General features: G+C 53.4%; 4 protein-coding genes across 4 annotated transcripts; 3 read left to right on the top strand and 1 right to left on the bottom strand.

Annotated features, from left to right (window-relative positions):
* Window positions 1–1,915: 1,915 nt before the first annotated feature.
* Window positions 1,916–3,295, top strand: AB675_970 (Proline iminopeptidase; the record flags this gene model as incomplete). The annotated part of the gene is made up of 1 exon (XM_018150270.1): window positions 1,916–3,295. One exon carries the CDS (start codon window positions 1,916–1,918, stop codon window positions 3,293–3,295), a length of 1,380 nt encoding a protein of 459 aa, XP_018005436.1.
* Window positions 3,296–3,669: 374 nt separating this feature from the next.
* AB675_971 (Kelch repeat-containing protein 3) lies at window positions 3,670–5,679 on the bottom strand (the record flags this gene model as incomplete). The annotated part of the gene is made up of 1 exon (XM_018150281.1): window positions 3,670–5,679. The coding sequence occupies one exon, from the start codon at window positions 5,677–5,679 to the stop codon at window positions 3,670–3,672; it is 2,010 nt and encodes a 669-aa protein (XP_018005712.1).
* Window positions 5,680–5,983: 304 nt separating this feature from the next.
* AB675_972 (ATP-dependent DNA helicase hus2/rqh1) lies at window positions 5,984–10,751 on the top strand (the record flags this gene model as incomplete). Its single annotated transcript, XM_018150291.1, has 3 exons — window positions 5,984–10,042; window positions 10,078–10,372; window positions 10,423–10,751. The coding sequence occupies 3 exons, from the start codon at window positions 5,984–5,986 to the stop codon at window positions 10,749–10,751; spliced, it is 4,683 nt and encodes a 1,560-aa protein (XP_018005604.1).
* Window positions 10,752–11,903: 1,152 nt separating this feature from the next.
* On the top strand, window positions 11,904–14,665 carry AB675_973 (uncharacterized protein; the record flags this gene model as incomplete). Its single annotated transcript, XM_018150302.1, has 2 exons — window positions 11,904–12,383; window positions 12,428–14,665. 2 exons carry the CDS (start codon window positions 11,904–11,906, stop codon window positions 14,663–14,665), a joined length of 2,718 nt encoding a protein of 905 aa, XP_018005899.1.
* Between the last annotated feature and the right edge of the window lie 52 nt (window positions 14,666–14,717).

A 14,717-nucleotide genomic window follows, 5' to 3' on the forward strand; every position in this document is an offset into this window, starting at 1 on the left:
CGGCCGAGCCTGTTAGCTGGGAAACTAGTGAAGGACCCAGAATCCCGGCCAGCCTGAAATCTAGTATTCACCACCGCTTCGGGCGCATGGTGATTCCGACAATATGGGGCTCTAGTCGCACAGGCTGCAGCCACTTTCAGCAGGGGTGCAACAAAGTGGGCAGAAAAAGCGTTGATGCACCACCTTCATCACTATTGCTCTGCCCACGATTCAATGCTGTATAGGTAGAGAGCTGACGAGGAACAAGGTATAGAGCTTTCAGCCGTAGCTATAGTGTGGCACACTCCGGTGCGAAGCGTGACAGAGCTTTATTGTGCACTTGGCACGAAGGCCAGAAGTGCGCCAGCACTAGGGATCAGCAGTCGGCCGGGTACCGCGCCCGCGCCGTTCGGTTCAAAGCTTGACTTATATGCAGTTTAGGCTGGCGGGCTGGACAAGCAACCCACGAGTCCACGATACTGGCGAACAGCACGCATGCATGAATTTGACAGTGCTCGCAAATTGTGCTTGACATGAACGATGTTGCACCATCAGAGTTCGCCCCATGGTATACTAAGTACCGTATCCGCGTCTGCACCGAGATTCAGAATTATAAGCTGAACTCAAGCCGGTTTCCTGAAGCTGCGTGTCAGCAATACGCCGCAAATCCGTCAACAAGGTTGCCTGAACACACGCAGCTCTTCTGGAGATACGAACCTGCATAATCGCGTGCGAAGAAGCGTTGTGGATACTCAACTCCTTGGGACCCCGAGTTCTGTTTTCCGGGCTGGTCGCACTGTCGAGGCGCAGATTTCCCGCCTCGTTCGAAATGCTCCCATATGGATCTTTGTAAGCCTAGGAGTGCCTCCCCTGATGAAACAGAGAAACATGGATGTCGCCGCGATTCGACCTCTTCTGGACCGAATGCGATGTGAACTTGTTGTCCGCTATCTGCTATATCGAACCAAGCCAACGTGCCTTTCTGTGCTGATGGGACTTCGCGGGGCGTCAAGCCTAGCGTGTCGCCATAAAACTCGTTCGCAAGATCCAGGCTGCCTGCTGGTATGATGAGGTTAATGTGCGCAAGGCCTGTGATCGACATTTTGAGCGCAGGTAGTGCAGATCGATGTGCGGACGGACAGAGATCGTGGATTGCTCGTGCGAAGGTCGTCGAGAAGAGAAGAATTGTTCACTATGGTCTGGGGGTACATGAGGGGCTGACAAGCGGGGTGGTGTCAGTGGCAGAGAGCGCTTCGAATTTTAGTGACATGCCGGCAGACAGGCATCGGGATACCTTCCCGGGCAGAATAATTTGCTTCAACGGTGACGGTCGCTCCTGCCTAACTCATTTCTCCTCTGAACCTTGGAAGGCACTGGCTCTGGCAGTCGGAACATCATTGAGGCAAGCAGTCGCAACTGTGCCCATCGCTACGCTAGAACGCCTTCCCGCGAATCGACGTCCTCAGGGTACGGTAAGACACGCCGAGCTCATCTTCTGGTGCCTCCCACCCCAGCCCTCGTATGGTTCACTCTGCGATTGTGGCCCACGCAAATCGAGTGATCTGTACGTATAGTACTTACCCCAATCAATCTGACAGCATAAGGAGTACTCCCAACACCATTGCTGCATTTATGGTAATGCTGCGCAAACATCTGGGCAGTGAGTCTCGGAATCGGCACTGACTGCAGACTGGCTATCAATAAGGCTTAAGCTTCCGCTTCGTTCTGGCCGTCTGATTCCCTGCGAATGATCATCCTCGTTCTACAGTTTTTGCCATCACTAATGCCCACATGTACATGCTTATGTGCTTATGAACACTAACCGCCTTCCCTTAGCCATTCACGATAGCTGATGCCAGCAGTGCTGGCTCATCAAGTCAAGTACATCGCATGTAGGATCTTCTATAGGGGCTTCAGCGCTACATCAGTCTCCAACATGTTGAGCAGACCGGAGATCCGACCAGCAAAACTTCTGTCAAACCACTCCTACCAGCATCCAAACAAGCTACTCATTAACGAATCCTTTTACAGTGTGCCATTCGACCATTTCGAACCCGATGGCCGCCAGCTCCGGATCTTCTGCCGGACGGCTGAGCCATTTGCAAAGGCAGTCAACCCTTCCGACGAGAAGAAAGACTCCCAGCTTCCCCTGATCACCTATATTCAGGGCGGCCCGGGCTTTGGCTGTGCACACCCAGCCAGTATGCCGGCTACAGAAATCTTACTAGCCAAGGGCTACAAGATGGTCTACATCGACCACCGAGGGATGGGCCTAAGCAATACTGTCACGGCAGCGACTCTTCAGAAGGAAGGCGATGACGCCGCCCAAGCAGAGTATCTCACCCACTTTCGCGCGCCATATGCAGTTTGTGATCTTGAGGCGATACGCATGGCCATGACTGCGGAGTATCCGGAGAATGCACGACAGTGGAGCATTATGGGACAAAGCTATGGTGGCTTTGTATCCACGAGCTATTTGAGCATGTATCCCGGTGGTCTGCGGGAGAGCTTCATTTTCGGTGGGCTTCCGCCCGTAAGCGACCGAAGTCCCGACAATGTGATCAGAAGATTTATCCCCAAGCTCAAGCAGCGCAATAACCTGTACTACGAGAAGTTTGCCGGAGATGTCTCGCGTCTAGCCGCCATCGTCTCCTATCTCAAGAAGCATGATGGCGTGTCGATGCCAGATGGTGGCGTGCTGAGCCCTGGGCGCTTGTTGGAGATGGGCATAGGCTTGGGCATGAGCGAAGGCTTCATCGGAGTTCACGACAAGATCGTGAGGGCTTCGAATGATCTTGACATGTTTGGGGAGCTGACGCGGCCAACGCTAGAAGCGCTGGCAGACTCGACCTCGTTCGACGTAGCTGTGATATATGCGCTGCTCCACGAGCCAATTTATGCGCAAGGCGAGGCCACAAACTTCGCCTTCGATCGGATGGTTGCTGAGGACGCTGACTTCGACTACACCAAAGAGAGGTCGAGATATGAATTCACGGGCGAGATGGTGTTTAGCCGGGTCTACGACGACTACAGCGAACTTCGTAGCTTGAAGAAGGTCGCCCAGATCATCCACGAGAAGAAGGACTGGCCAGACCTCTACGACACGGAGCAATTGAAGCGGAACGAGGTGCCTGTTTATGCAGCTGTGTATGTTAACGACCTGTACGTGGCGATGGAATCTGCGCTAGAGACAGCTTCGATCATCAAGGGCTGTAAGGTGTTCATGAGCAATCAGCTGCATCACAATGCGGTTAGAGCCAAGGCGAAGGAGGTGGTGGAGGCGCTGTTTGCGCTGAGGGATGATGTTATAGACTGAGGGAAGTAAAATTACTGGGATTAGGAGCAGGTCTTAGAAGTGACTTTGCAAGATAGACTGCCAGAGGTAGGCACAGCAGCGATGAGAACGTCCGTCGACAAAATCATCTGCACAGCCAGGACGCAAAGGCACAATTCAGACCGGTGGACAAGTCTTTCCAGAGTGTTAGACTAAGGGCAGGCACTGGAAGATCATATGCAAAGCAATGTCGCTTTCGCCAAAAATAGTATGGAATGGGCTCTTGCCAAACCGGTTGGGAAAAACATCATAGCGCTGCAGATCCTCCATTCTTTCGCGGATGAGATTAGACTGCTGTAGTCATGCAATCTTCGATTGTTATCACCATGCCGTCAATGAATCGACACAGCGATATGCTATCGCCGTCGACCCGCACCAGCATCCTGCTGCCGATCAGCAAGGTTGACCACTTCACCAATCCCCGCAGCCTCTTGCTCGTCTTCAAGCGCCATGATCTCTTCCCTCGCATCCCACCAACGCTCTTCTGCGTCAGAGAAGCCCTTTTTGCGCAGCTCTTTGACACTGTGATCAGATGAAGATCCAGCTGGCTGCTTGGCCATTGTCAATCGCTGCCATTCTTCTGACGTTCTCGCAAAGAAATCTCTCAGACTCTCGAACGGACGCGGGAAAGGTCGTGGATCTTCTTGCGCTTTGTGTTCCGTCTCTACCTCTTCTTTGAGCGGAGGTGGTTCTGTCGCTGGCGTCGACGGCGTGTCGACGGACGTGGTGTCTTTCGTGCTATCTTCGTCTTCGACCTCCTCCTCGTCGGAGTAGTCCATGTCTTCGTCTTCGTCCTCGTCATCACTTGGCTCAATTGTTGCATTCCAATTGATGGGTTCTTCATAGTGTAGCTCTTTGACTCCGTCAAGCTTACCTAGGTCGATGGCGTACAAGTCGGAGAAGGTGATCTCGATGTCCTGCTTCTCGAGGGTCCCGCCAAAGATGTACAAAGTGTCGTCTTGGACTGTGAGCTGTGCGTTGAAACGTGGATGCGGTAGCTCGAACTTGATTGCAAAGTCCTTCTTGCTGTCAGAAACTTCTGCGGTCGTGTCGACTGCTGCGTCGAGATCCATATCATCTGCTCCAGCAATGGAACCTTTTGTTTCGAGTGCAGCGAGGTTTCTGAGTAGCTCTTCTTCATCTGCCTTCCCTCGATGCCGGCCTCGGGCGGCCTGAACTTGTTTCTTGCCGCCAGCTTTCGGGCGCCGTAATGCCAGAGGGAAGAAGCGATTGCGATCGATGTTCCAGATCAGTAGCTCATTAAAGAACTCGCTGTCGATCCCTTCTTCGCTTTCTTCCACGTCATGCACGCCTCCGAAGAAGATTCCACGGCCCTTGTGATAAGCCATGGTCGAACCCGTTCGAGGAGGATTGGGCGCATTCGCCGGTCGCTTCCTTCGTTCCCACCTCATCGCTGGTGCGGTGCCGGATGGCGCGTCTTCGGCCGGAGGAGTAAGTCGCAAGAACCAGGTATCTTGATGGATGAAAGGCTTGAGTACGTCTCGTTGAGGCCCTCCTTTGCCGGTCTTGCCTTTGTTGGTCGATGTCTTGACGCGAGAATATCCGCCAAACAGCACAGCGCCGCTTTCGTGCGGGAGAAAGCTGAAGGACGATCGCGGATCAGGCTTCTGGCTATTGACTGACGGAACTTTCATCTCGTGCCACGTGTTTTCTCTGCAATCGTACATCCAGGTGTCGTTCAAATATCGCGTCTGCTGACTTGTGTCTTGAAAGCCGCCGAAGAGTATTATGTAGTTCTTCCAGTATGTCATGCGATGACCACTTCGAGATGGTGGCCCTTTGACTTTGCCTCTCGGCTCGATCAAAGACCATTCTCGGGTGTCGGGATCAAGCATGTGCATTGAATTGAAGTGGTAAAATATGCCTTGTTTTGGACTTGAGAACTCACCACCGAACAGATAGATTTTGCCAGTGTTGCCACTACGGCACCAAGCGTGGCCAGATCGTGGCGCTGGTGAGTTAGGGGAGCTGATCTGACTAAACTCACCCCTTGAGATATTGTAGACGTATAGATCATTATAGAAGCGGACCAAGCCAGTAGTGTCCATCAACTCGCCACCAAATATAAACAGCTCATTGCGATTAGAAGGAGATGCCACAATCGTGCATGAAGATCGTGGAGGTGGCGGCGCACATCTTTCTTCTGTGACTTTTAGGAAGCGTGCCTGCTCTTCAGCGTATGCTGCGAGCACGGCGTCGAGATCGACGTCATCCTCAGCGTCGCTGTCCTGGTCAGCTTGTTTAGCATTGCCCTTCTTCTCGCTTTTTGCTGCCTTCTTGGCCTGTTTAGCGGCTTTCTGAGCCTTTTGCTCAGCTTTGGCTTTCTTGTCTTTACCTTTGGCCATGCTTGATTGAGCAACCTGGCCAAAAGCGCACTACTCAATCAGAAGCAATCGTACCAAGCACTACGCAGGTAGTCTCTGCGATCGAGCAAGAATACTTTGGTATTGGAAGTTTGGAAGGCTCAGCCTCGTCGATCATGTGACTTCGCACCTGCCAGCCTCGGCGCGTCGCACCGGTCGCGGCAAGCCCCACCCGAAACTGATCTGAACCTGGAGTCTACCGCATTGTTGTTGCATTCAGGTCGACCCGACACAGATCTAAGGCGAGTGCAAGCAATGGTGCTCGATAGCATGACGACCATTCCTCATGACCCGTAACAATCTCTCGGAGAATCTGGATTGGCTTCTTCAGCATGAGCACTCCATCAATCGTCACCTTCAGCACACCGAATTGCCAGTGCTCACGAGCTCGCCTGCGATAGAGGATGGCCAGCCGCAAGCCGCAGATGACATGGCAAGACTACAGATCGGACCGCAAAGTACGAACCGACCCAGATTACTGGCGCAAGAAGCACAGAATATAGGTCTTCCGACTCCGTCACCATCGAGGACAAGATCACCCCGACGAGCATCGGTCTCCAGGCCCAATGTCTCATTGCCCGTAACACCACTGTTGGAGGTTGAAGCCCGTCTACGCAACTCGCCGCCGTCTGCGGCGCTTGATCTGGTACCCGACTCCGACATCATCGACATTGATGATATAGACAGCGACGAGGCCTCGAATGCACGGGCAGATCAGCTCAATACGTCAACGTTCGGCGACTGGGGGACTCCAAAGCGGCTTTGGGACGAACAAGCCGCGAATTACGTGAGGCCGCCATCGTCCCAAAAGAGCAAGAAGAGGAAGAGCGAGGAACATGGACCCAACGATTCCTCTAAGCGGCCATCGTCTCGCAAGAAGCGGCGGTCGACGAGGACGCCGCCTCGCCAGAATACAGACGACCTACAAGATAGTATACTTGAGGCAGAGGCGCATTCGGACAGCTTTTTGGCTTCCAAGTCTCAGCAGTCTGTGCTGAAGAGAGCGAAGAAGTCCGATGCTAGCTCCGATATCGATTTCGACGACTTCATGAGCGCAGACGATGGCCCGACGCAATGCCCACCTGCTGCAGTGTCCGATGCAGACAAAGCCGAGTCGCCCAAAGTCAAAAGCGGTGCCTCGAAGCCTCCGCAACGGGCGTCTCGAGAGCCTACATATGAGCCTGCGGAACTTGAACCCTGGAACCAAGGCCCGCCAGCCCCTCCCGGGCCTACAGCTGCTGGCTCTGCGAAAGTGAGTGGTGGCGAAACGCCGCCAATCGTTCCAACGGCAACCCAAGAATCTTCTTCCCAACCACGCGTGATAGATTCTGCTAAGGTATCTTTGACCGCAGAGGAGAAAGCGATCGTAACTAATTTTATGCATGTCGACTGCCGCCGTATCAACGATCTCATAACGCGCTTGGAGGCTGCCTTCAAGGCAGCTAATGCAGCACACACTCATTACCTTTGTGAGGAAGGCCAGGTCTCTCCGAAGCTAAAAGAACGCAAGAAGCAGGCCGCGGGTCACCTGAAGGCTACGAAGAAAGTGCTCGCAGCTCGTGAAGAGCTGGCAAAGGTTATGGCCGAGAGAGACGCTAAGAAGAAGGAGCTGAATCGCCTGCTTGACGAAGGCCATGACGAGGATTCGGACGATGAGGACGATCCTCTGAACACTTTGCAAAAGACAATCATCAACATGAAGCCAAGAGTCGACCAGAAGGAGCTCGAGGTCTTTCAGCATCTTCAAGATGCGGGTTTGTCGAGGCCCAGTGGGCAAGACCTGTTTGAAAGCCCACGCAAGGCGGCGATCGAACCATCGCCAGCCACGGTGGGCGTTCTTGTCGCTTCAACTCAGAAGCCACGAGGCCTTAGTCCGCCTAAGCTACGTGGCTCTCCAGCCAGAACGCCTGGGTATGCAAGTCAGCATGTAGTGCAGACTCCGATGCCTTACGACCGGAACAATTACCGAGAGCGATCTCCGCAAGTCTTCCCAGCCGGGCCGACACGTGTGACACCGCCGAGATACGCCGGAAGCGACTCGCATCGTCCTCCCCCGCGACAGTACGAGACCAGTGGCTACACAATGAATATGGGCAGTCCTCCGCCTCGCAGAGATCAGGATGAGAACCTTTTTGAAGAAGGAGACGACGAAGATATGCTCGATGCCGCTGATGCATTCGAGCAATCCTTCAATGAAGCTGACTTGGATCGCCCTCCGCTTGCTGAACTGAGCGACAATGTCCAGCGGCACAAACACGTTTCAGCCAGCGCATCTGCCGCCAAAGCTGTGAAAACGCCCGAGAAAACATACACATGGACGAAAGATGTCTTCAGAGCTCTGCGAAAGCGCTTTCACCTGAAGGAGTTCAGAGAGAATCAGCTCGAAGCCATCAATGCCACTCTAGCTGGCAAGGACGCTTTCGTGCTCATGCCAACCGGCGGCGGGAAGTCTCTTTGTTACCAGTTGCCATCCATTATCGATTCTGGTATGACTTCGGGCATCACCGTTGTCGTGTCTCCGCTTCTGAGCTTGATGCAAGACCAGGTGGACGCGATGACTCGTTTGCGCATACAGGCCCAGTGTTTCAATGGCGATATTGGGCCAGAGCAGCGCCGCACGATCTTGCAAAGCTTGAAAAGCTCCGAGCCAGAAAAGTTCGTGCAGCTGCTCTATGTCACTCCGGAGATGATGTCGAAAAGTGTTGCCTTCATGGATACCCTGAAGCAGCTTCACAACATTAAGAAGCTCGCCCGCATAGTCATCGATGAGGCGCATTGCGTGAGCCAGTGGGGACACGATTTTCGACCGGACTACAAGGAGCTTGGCAATGTTCGCAAGCAATTCAGGGGCGTGCCTGTCATGGCGCTGACGGCGACGGCCACAGAGACGGTCAAGGTCGACGTCATGCATGTCCTAGGTATGGACAACTCCCAGATCTTCACGCAGAGTTTCAATCGGCCCAACTTGTGCTACTCGATACTCAAGAAAACGAAGGGTACGATTGTGAGCAGCATTGCAGAGCAAATCAATCAGTCATACCGCAGAAAGTCAGGGGTTATCTATTGTTTGTCAAGGAAGACCTGTGAAGACGTTGCCAAACAGCTTCGAGAGAAACATGGCATCAATGCCGCACATTACCATGCAGGCATGGACGCACCGGATCGCAGGGATGTCCAACAAAAATGGCAGAGGAACGAGTTTCTTGTCATTGTTGCCACAATTGCCTTCGGAATGGGTATTGACAAGCCGGACGTGCGATTTGTGATACACCACAGTTTGCCTAAAACACTTGAAGGTTACTATCAGGAGACTGGTCGAGCAGGACGCGATGGCGAGCCCTCTGACTGCTTTCTATACTATGGTTATGGCGATACAGCTCATCTACGACACATGATCAACGACTCGGACGGCGACTGGCAGATCAAAGAGCGCCAACATTACATGCTCCGCTGCATGGTCCAATTCTGCGAGAATCGAACGGATTGCAGACGAAAGCTAGTCCTGGCATATTTCAACGAGCATTTCAAGCCCGAGGACTGTGGGCAGACATGTGACAACTGCAGTTCTAATAGCGTGTTCGAAGAACGTGACCTCAGCAAGCACGCGCAGAACGTCATATCAATGGTTCAACAACTTAAGGGAAGCAACGTGACGATGACTCACTGCATCGACATTTATCGTGGCGCTGGTGGGAAAAAGATGACTGACACCCAGCACGATGATTTGGCACAGTTCGGCATGGGAAAGGATCTCCAGCGCGAGGACATCGACCGTTTGTTCCACCGTCTCGCCTTAGACGAAGCTCTGGAGGAATATCAGTTCAAGAATAAAGCTGGATTCAATCAGCAATACGTCAAACTCGGCAGGCGGTATCGAGACTTCCTTGAGGGCAGAGAGAGGCTGCAGATGCAGTGTCGAGTCTCTCCAAGAGCAAAAGCCAAAGCAAAGGCGCCTGACAAGGCAGCTGCGAAATCCAAGAAGAGAAACGCAGGCACAGGGGTCGCTGCAGCTACCGATGAATATCCTGCGTCGACAAATGTGTCCTCTCCGATTCAAGCGCATGCTTCGCGTCAGATGAATCGACGACGGCTCACTGTCGAATCTGACTCTCCTAGCGACAGCGACTTTGCTCCCGTGCGAAAAGCTGGAGTTCCCAGAGCCGATAAGAAGAAAGCTATTGGGCCACCGATTACGCTGGACGACAATATGGCTAGTCTGAGCGCATCACATCGTCATGTACTGGAGGATTTTGTCGAGAAGGGACGCAAGGCTGTCTCTCAGATTGTCATAAGGCATTCTCTGAGCAGGAAACAGATTTCCGATACCATGCTACGAGAAATGGCGGTGAAGTTTCCTAGGAACGAGACTGAGATGCTGAGGATACGAGGCATGAGCCAGATCTTTTCGAGTATTTCGGCCCGACCTTACTAAAGCTTATCGACGAGGCCCAGGCTACGCACTTGGCGATCATTGATGCTCAAAGTGACGAGGAGGACGATCACCCGAGTGGATCAGGACGCCGTGGTGCGGTCGAGATAAGTGACGACGAAGATGACATGAACGACTTCATCGTAGCCGACGACGACTTCGAAGGATCTGATATGGGCTCAGACATGGGAGAAAGTAGTCATTTCTTCGACGCCTCCACAGAGGTTGGGCGTTTCAACAGACAAAGTAAGTGGCAAGCCTTTTGACTTGGTTGATGAAAGACTAAGAATGTGAAGTGTCACAGCTGCAGACATACGCAGCGCCAACTCAGGGGGCTGGCATCGCTCCGACAAAAGCTAGTGAGCCATACAGACCAGCTGGCAAGCGTGGCGCGTACCAACGGCGTTCAGGTGGTCGGTCATTTGGCAAGTCGAAAGGTGCAGGCGGAGGCCGCAAGAAGGGTGCTGCGTCCACTACAAAGAGCAAGGCGACAACCAGCGGCTCGAGCAAAATTACTTCTTACACATCAACATCAACAGGTGGTCGTAACAGCAAGGGCAGCAGCAGTGGTAGAGGAAGTGGCAGAGGAGGTGCTGCCAGTGCTATAAGTATGATGCCGACCTAGTTCACGTTATGATGAGTATAATGTCCCCATAGCAAGTCATGCAAGCTGCCAGTGGAGACGCAGTATTCTTCCAGACACGAAGTCGGCGGCTCTTCCATGCCCGGTGGCTCTTTCCACGGCTAATGGCGCTCTGAAGGAAAGGGCAGGTCTCGAAATGAGGTTAATCACAGAAGGAATCAAGGTGAGATCGTGGTGTACAGAGAGCTCCTTCCTTCCCGGTAGCAGAAGTTTCCTCTTCTCTATCGCTCCTTCCCATACTTCACACACAATTTTGACAGCAGCACTTCATGTTGTTCGCAAGTTTTAGCTACAACAGTCCTGTATCACTTACTCAACGAACCGTCATATATTTCACAGTGATGGAAAGTCGGAGGAGACGTGATCGAGATGCCTCTTGAAGAGATCTCAGCCAATGTTCCAAGACGATCCGACTCATCTCGAAAACATGGCCACCACGATTCGGACCCAGCTCTGCCTGCGCCACCCATTGCGGTGCAGAGCATGCTCAGGACAACAACTGAGCTCGGGGATCTCGGCCAGTTCAGCGCTGGGCCCCAACGAGGACCTCGTTCTACGCCTCGAGTACAGAGTACAAGAGCTCGATCGGGGTCATATGACACATCATTTGCCTCTGCTTTGCGATACGACAGATCTCCCCACCGCCGACGCGATAGGCATCATGGTCCCAGACCGGCCTTCTCTGCATCGACTTTGTCATCCCGATACAACAGCCGTTCGAATCTGAGTTCATACGCCCCATCTCAGCGCTCGAGAACACAGAGACAGCATATGCCGCCACCCAATAGTCCTCATCAAAGCATCTATACTCATCGATCCTTGGTGACTTTGAGAAGCCAGCAAGATGTACACAGCATTAGATCGATGTCACCTGGCAGCCTACACCCGCGTATGAGGAGGCCACCCTACAGAGCAGGCTCACCGGCCTTCACCGACAGCAGGTCGCTTCACACGCCTCAACCCGGCTTTTCTCGAGCTCCAAGCACAGGAACAGTCACTTCATCTCCGGCACCTTCTTACAGACATGGTCCGTATGCATACGATGGAAATGCGTCCTACACCTCGCTCCATCGGCCTCCCTCTGCACCGCAACAGGCTCCTCGACCGGGCTACCTACCTTCATTCGCACCTCCAATGGGATACCAGACGCCGGACCCTATGAGTATGAACCATCCGCAGACTACGCCCAGCCATCAGCCGACGCTGGCCGGCATTCCTCAATCGCCTTCAGGTTCCACGGCTCCCGCTTATTACGACTACTCTGAGTCCTTCACAGAAGAGAACTGTTTCTCGCCAGATTCCATCGATGATGGCCAGCAGCTGCCTTTAAACATTGATCAGACGATATGGGAAGGTGTGCCTACTCTGACCTCGCGAGATGCACAAACACCTTTTGGAATGCGAGAAGGATCCAGGTTCTACCCGTCTGAACTGCCTACAAAGCATAACCGACGGCCAAGTGAGCAATCCAGGCCTAGAACGAGCAAATCGGATAGCAAGCAGTCCCAGAAGCCTGGCTCACGTCACAGTGCAAAGCGGGCTTTCGGTGAGACTGTTCCCAAGAGATCGTCGAGCATCGATGCTACCATCAGTGAGAAGAAACAGATGGGTCAGGTAAGATCGCACAGTCGGTTGCACCGGCACTGCTGACCAAGTAGGTCGATCTGAGACGGCCGCGAAGCGAAGACAGCAGCGCTGAGGATAGACCACGACGAGACCCGCGACGAGCGACCACCGTCTCGCGCCGATCTGGGACATCATCTCCGTCGACGGCATTCTTTGCCGGCGGTAGTCGCAGTGATCGTGACCTCGCGCTGCTGGCTGCGCGAGTCCATTCCCCACTACCGAGTTCTGTGTCTAAACTGCCAGGACCGTCACTCAAACGAGACAAAAAAGTGAAGAACCCAGCGCCGGAGCACAAGCTATCAGCTCCGAGCACAGAGGTGGTCGTCAGCCCGAGCAAGGCATGGCAGATACCAGACTTTTCTTTCCGACCCATGTCGTTCGCATCCGATAGTCTTGCCAGCGGTAAACGACCGAGGACTTCTGAAGCAACTCCAAGTCGTGTACCACTCAAAATCCACTCGCCTATGCCCAAAAGGCCAACTTCATCCCAAAGTCGTAAGCGTTTCAGCAAGATACTAGATGTCGAGACTGTGGACCAGCAGATGCCAGATCGTGTCATCGTCAAACAGCCGAGCTGCGTAACAGAGCCCGGCTTGAATATGGTCGAGGAGAGTCCTGTCAAGAGTACTCAGGCACCACCCGTGGAAGATGTCTCAGCCCTAGCCAAGAGCCCGTCCACCTTGGAGGATTGGCCGCCATACAACTTTGTGGACGACCGACTCGAACGTGATAGCGGAGTTACTAGTCATGACAAATCCACGGTCGAGTCTCTGCTGGACAGGCACATAGAATGCTTGGGCTTGCATCCCGATCATCAATACGACAATCCTGCAGTCGACACCCCAGGACCTCGAGGTGCCTCCATCGACGGCAAGGAGAGCAAGACCGATACTTCCACGACACTCAGACTTACTGAAATGCTAGAAAATGTACCCGTCATGGACCGCGGTCGGCCCACGACATCAGCTTCACAGCAATACTCGAGCTTGGCTACACTTGACCGACATGCGATGAAGCCACGACGGCTATTTGCCAGTATGGACGGAGGTATTCCAGGGACAATTGAAGAGCAGTCAATTTCCGTTCCTTCGCGGTCACTGGTGCCAGGAGAGTATCGACCGTCATTTGGCTGGCAGACGCTTCCCTCGACAAGTGCCTTGAACAATTCCACCATTGATCTGCCGACGCTAACCTCAGGCGAGCTTGGTGACGTCGATACAAGCGAAACAGTATCAAAGCTGAAGGTCAAACGGCGTTCTTTGATGAGTACAAGTGCCTCTGAGTTGTCGATCCTTTCTACGCTTTCATCAGCAGGCTTGACTCCAGAGACGACATGTGGCTTGCATAAAAGATCAAAGAGTGAGATTGTTGCGCGTCAGGCATCTCACCGACGTCGTCGCATTCGCATCAGGCTGAAGATGAAGACTCGATCTAGAACGACCGGCGATTTGAGCAACAGGGAACTCATGGACCACACAGCACCCGATATGAAGTCCGCGAAAGACGATATGAGAGACGAGAAGTCGCCGGTCAGAGGCTACGCGGAGCTAAGTGGTGATTCCGTGCAGCCGTCCTACAACAGTCTGGCGAATCGCCTTTCTGGGCCACCTCCAATTCCCAACCGTTGGTCGAGCATCATAGCATCTATGCCTCTGCCAGGGAAGAAAAGTCACGAAGTCACACGCAAGCTATCGGTCCGCAGCCATCGATCACATCGCAGCAACAACAGCATTGTCGAGCCTGTCAACGCTACGCGCATGGCCAGACCAGTCCCTAGGATGGGCAGCATTCCGCAGTTGGCACCACCCGATCTCGGTCCTCCCTTGACCTCGTCGGAGCTGAATTTGAGCATCCCATATGCTGAGGTTCCATCGACAATTCGTCCGACCCTGCGAGAGACGAAGAGCTTCTTTTCCGCCAATAGCTCAACTCAGAGGGTCAGAACTTCGTTGCGACAGAAGCTGCACCTGCACAGCTTGCGTAACGTGCTGCCGGCATCTCCATTGGCTTCGGCACCACATACGCAACAACTGAACACCGTGGCTTTCAGTCATTCTTGTCAGATGAAAGGCCACACAACGCTCGACGGGGGCCTCGAGGTGCCAAGTAACACCATTCCCATGACTGATTTTGCGTACAGGCGGAGGAAGGTAGTTGAAAAGTTCAAGGACTGGTGGAAGAGGCAATGCTTGCAGAAAGTCGTCAATGGCCGGAAGGTGAGGAGAGATCGGGAGCGCACGATTCCTGGTACCGTGGTCTGGTCAGGTTGAAACGTGGAGGACAGGGATGCATAGTTGCTGCATTTGCATTTAGTAAGGAAGC

Source organism: Cyphellophora attinorum, assembly GCF_001299255.1.
Source record: "Cyphellophora attinorum strain CBS 131958 chromosome Unknown Contig1, whole genome shotgun sequence".
NCBI lineage: Eukaryota > Fungi > Ascomycota > Eurotiomycetes > Chaetothyriales > Cyphellophoraceae > Cyphellophora > Cyphellophora attinorum.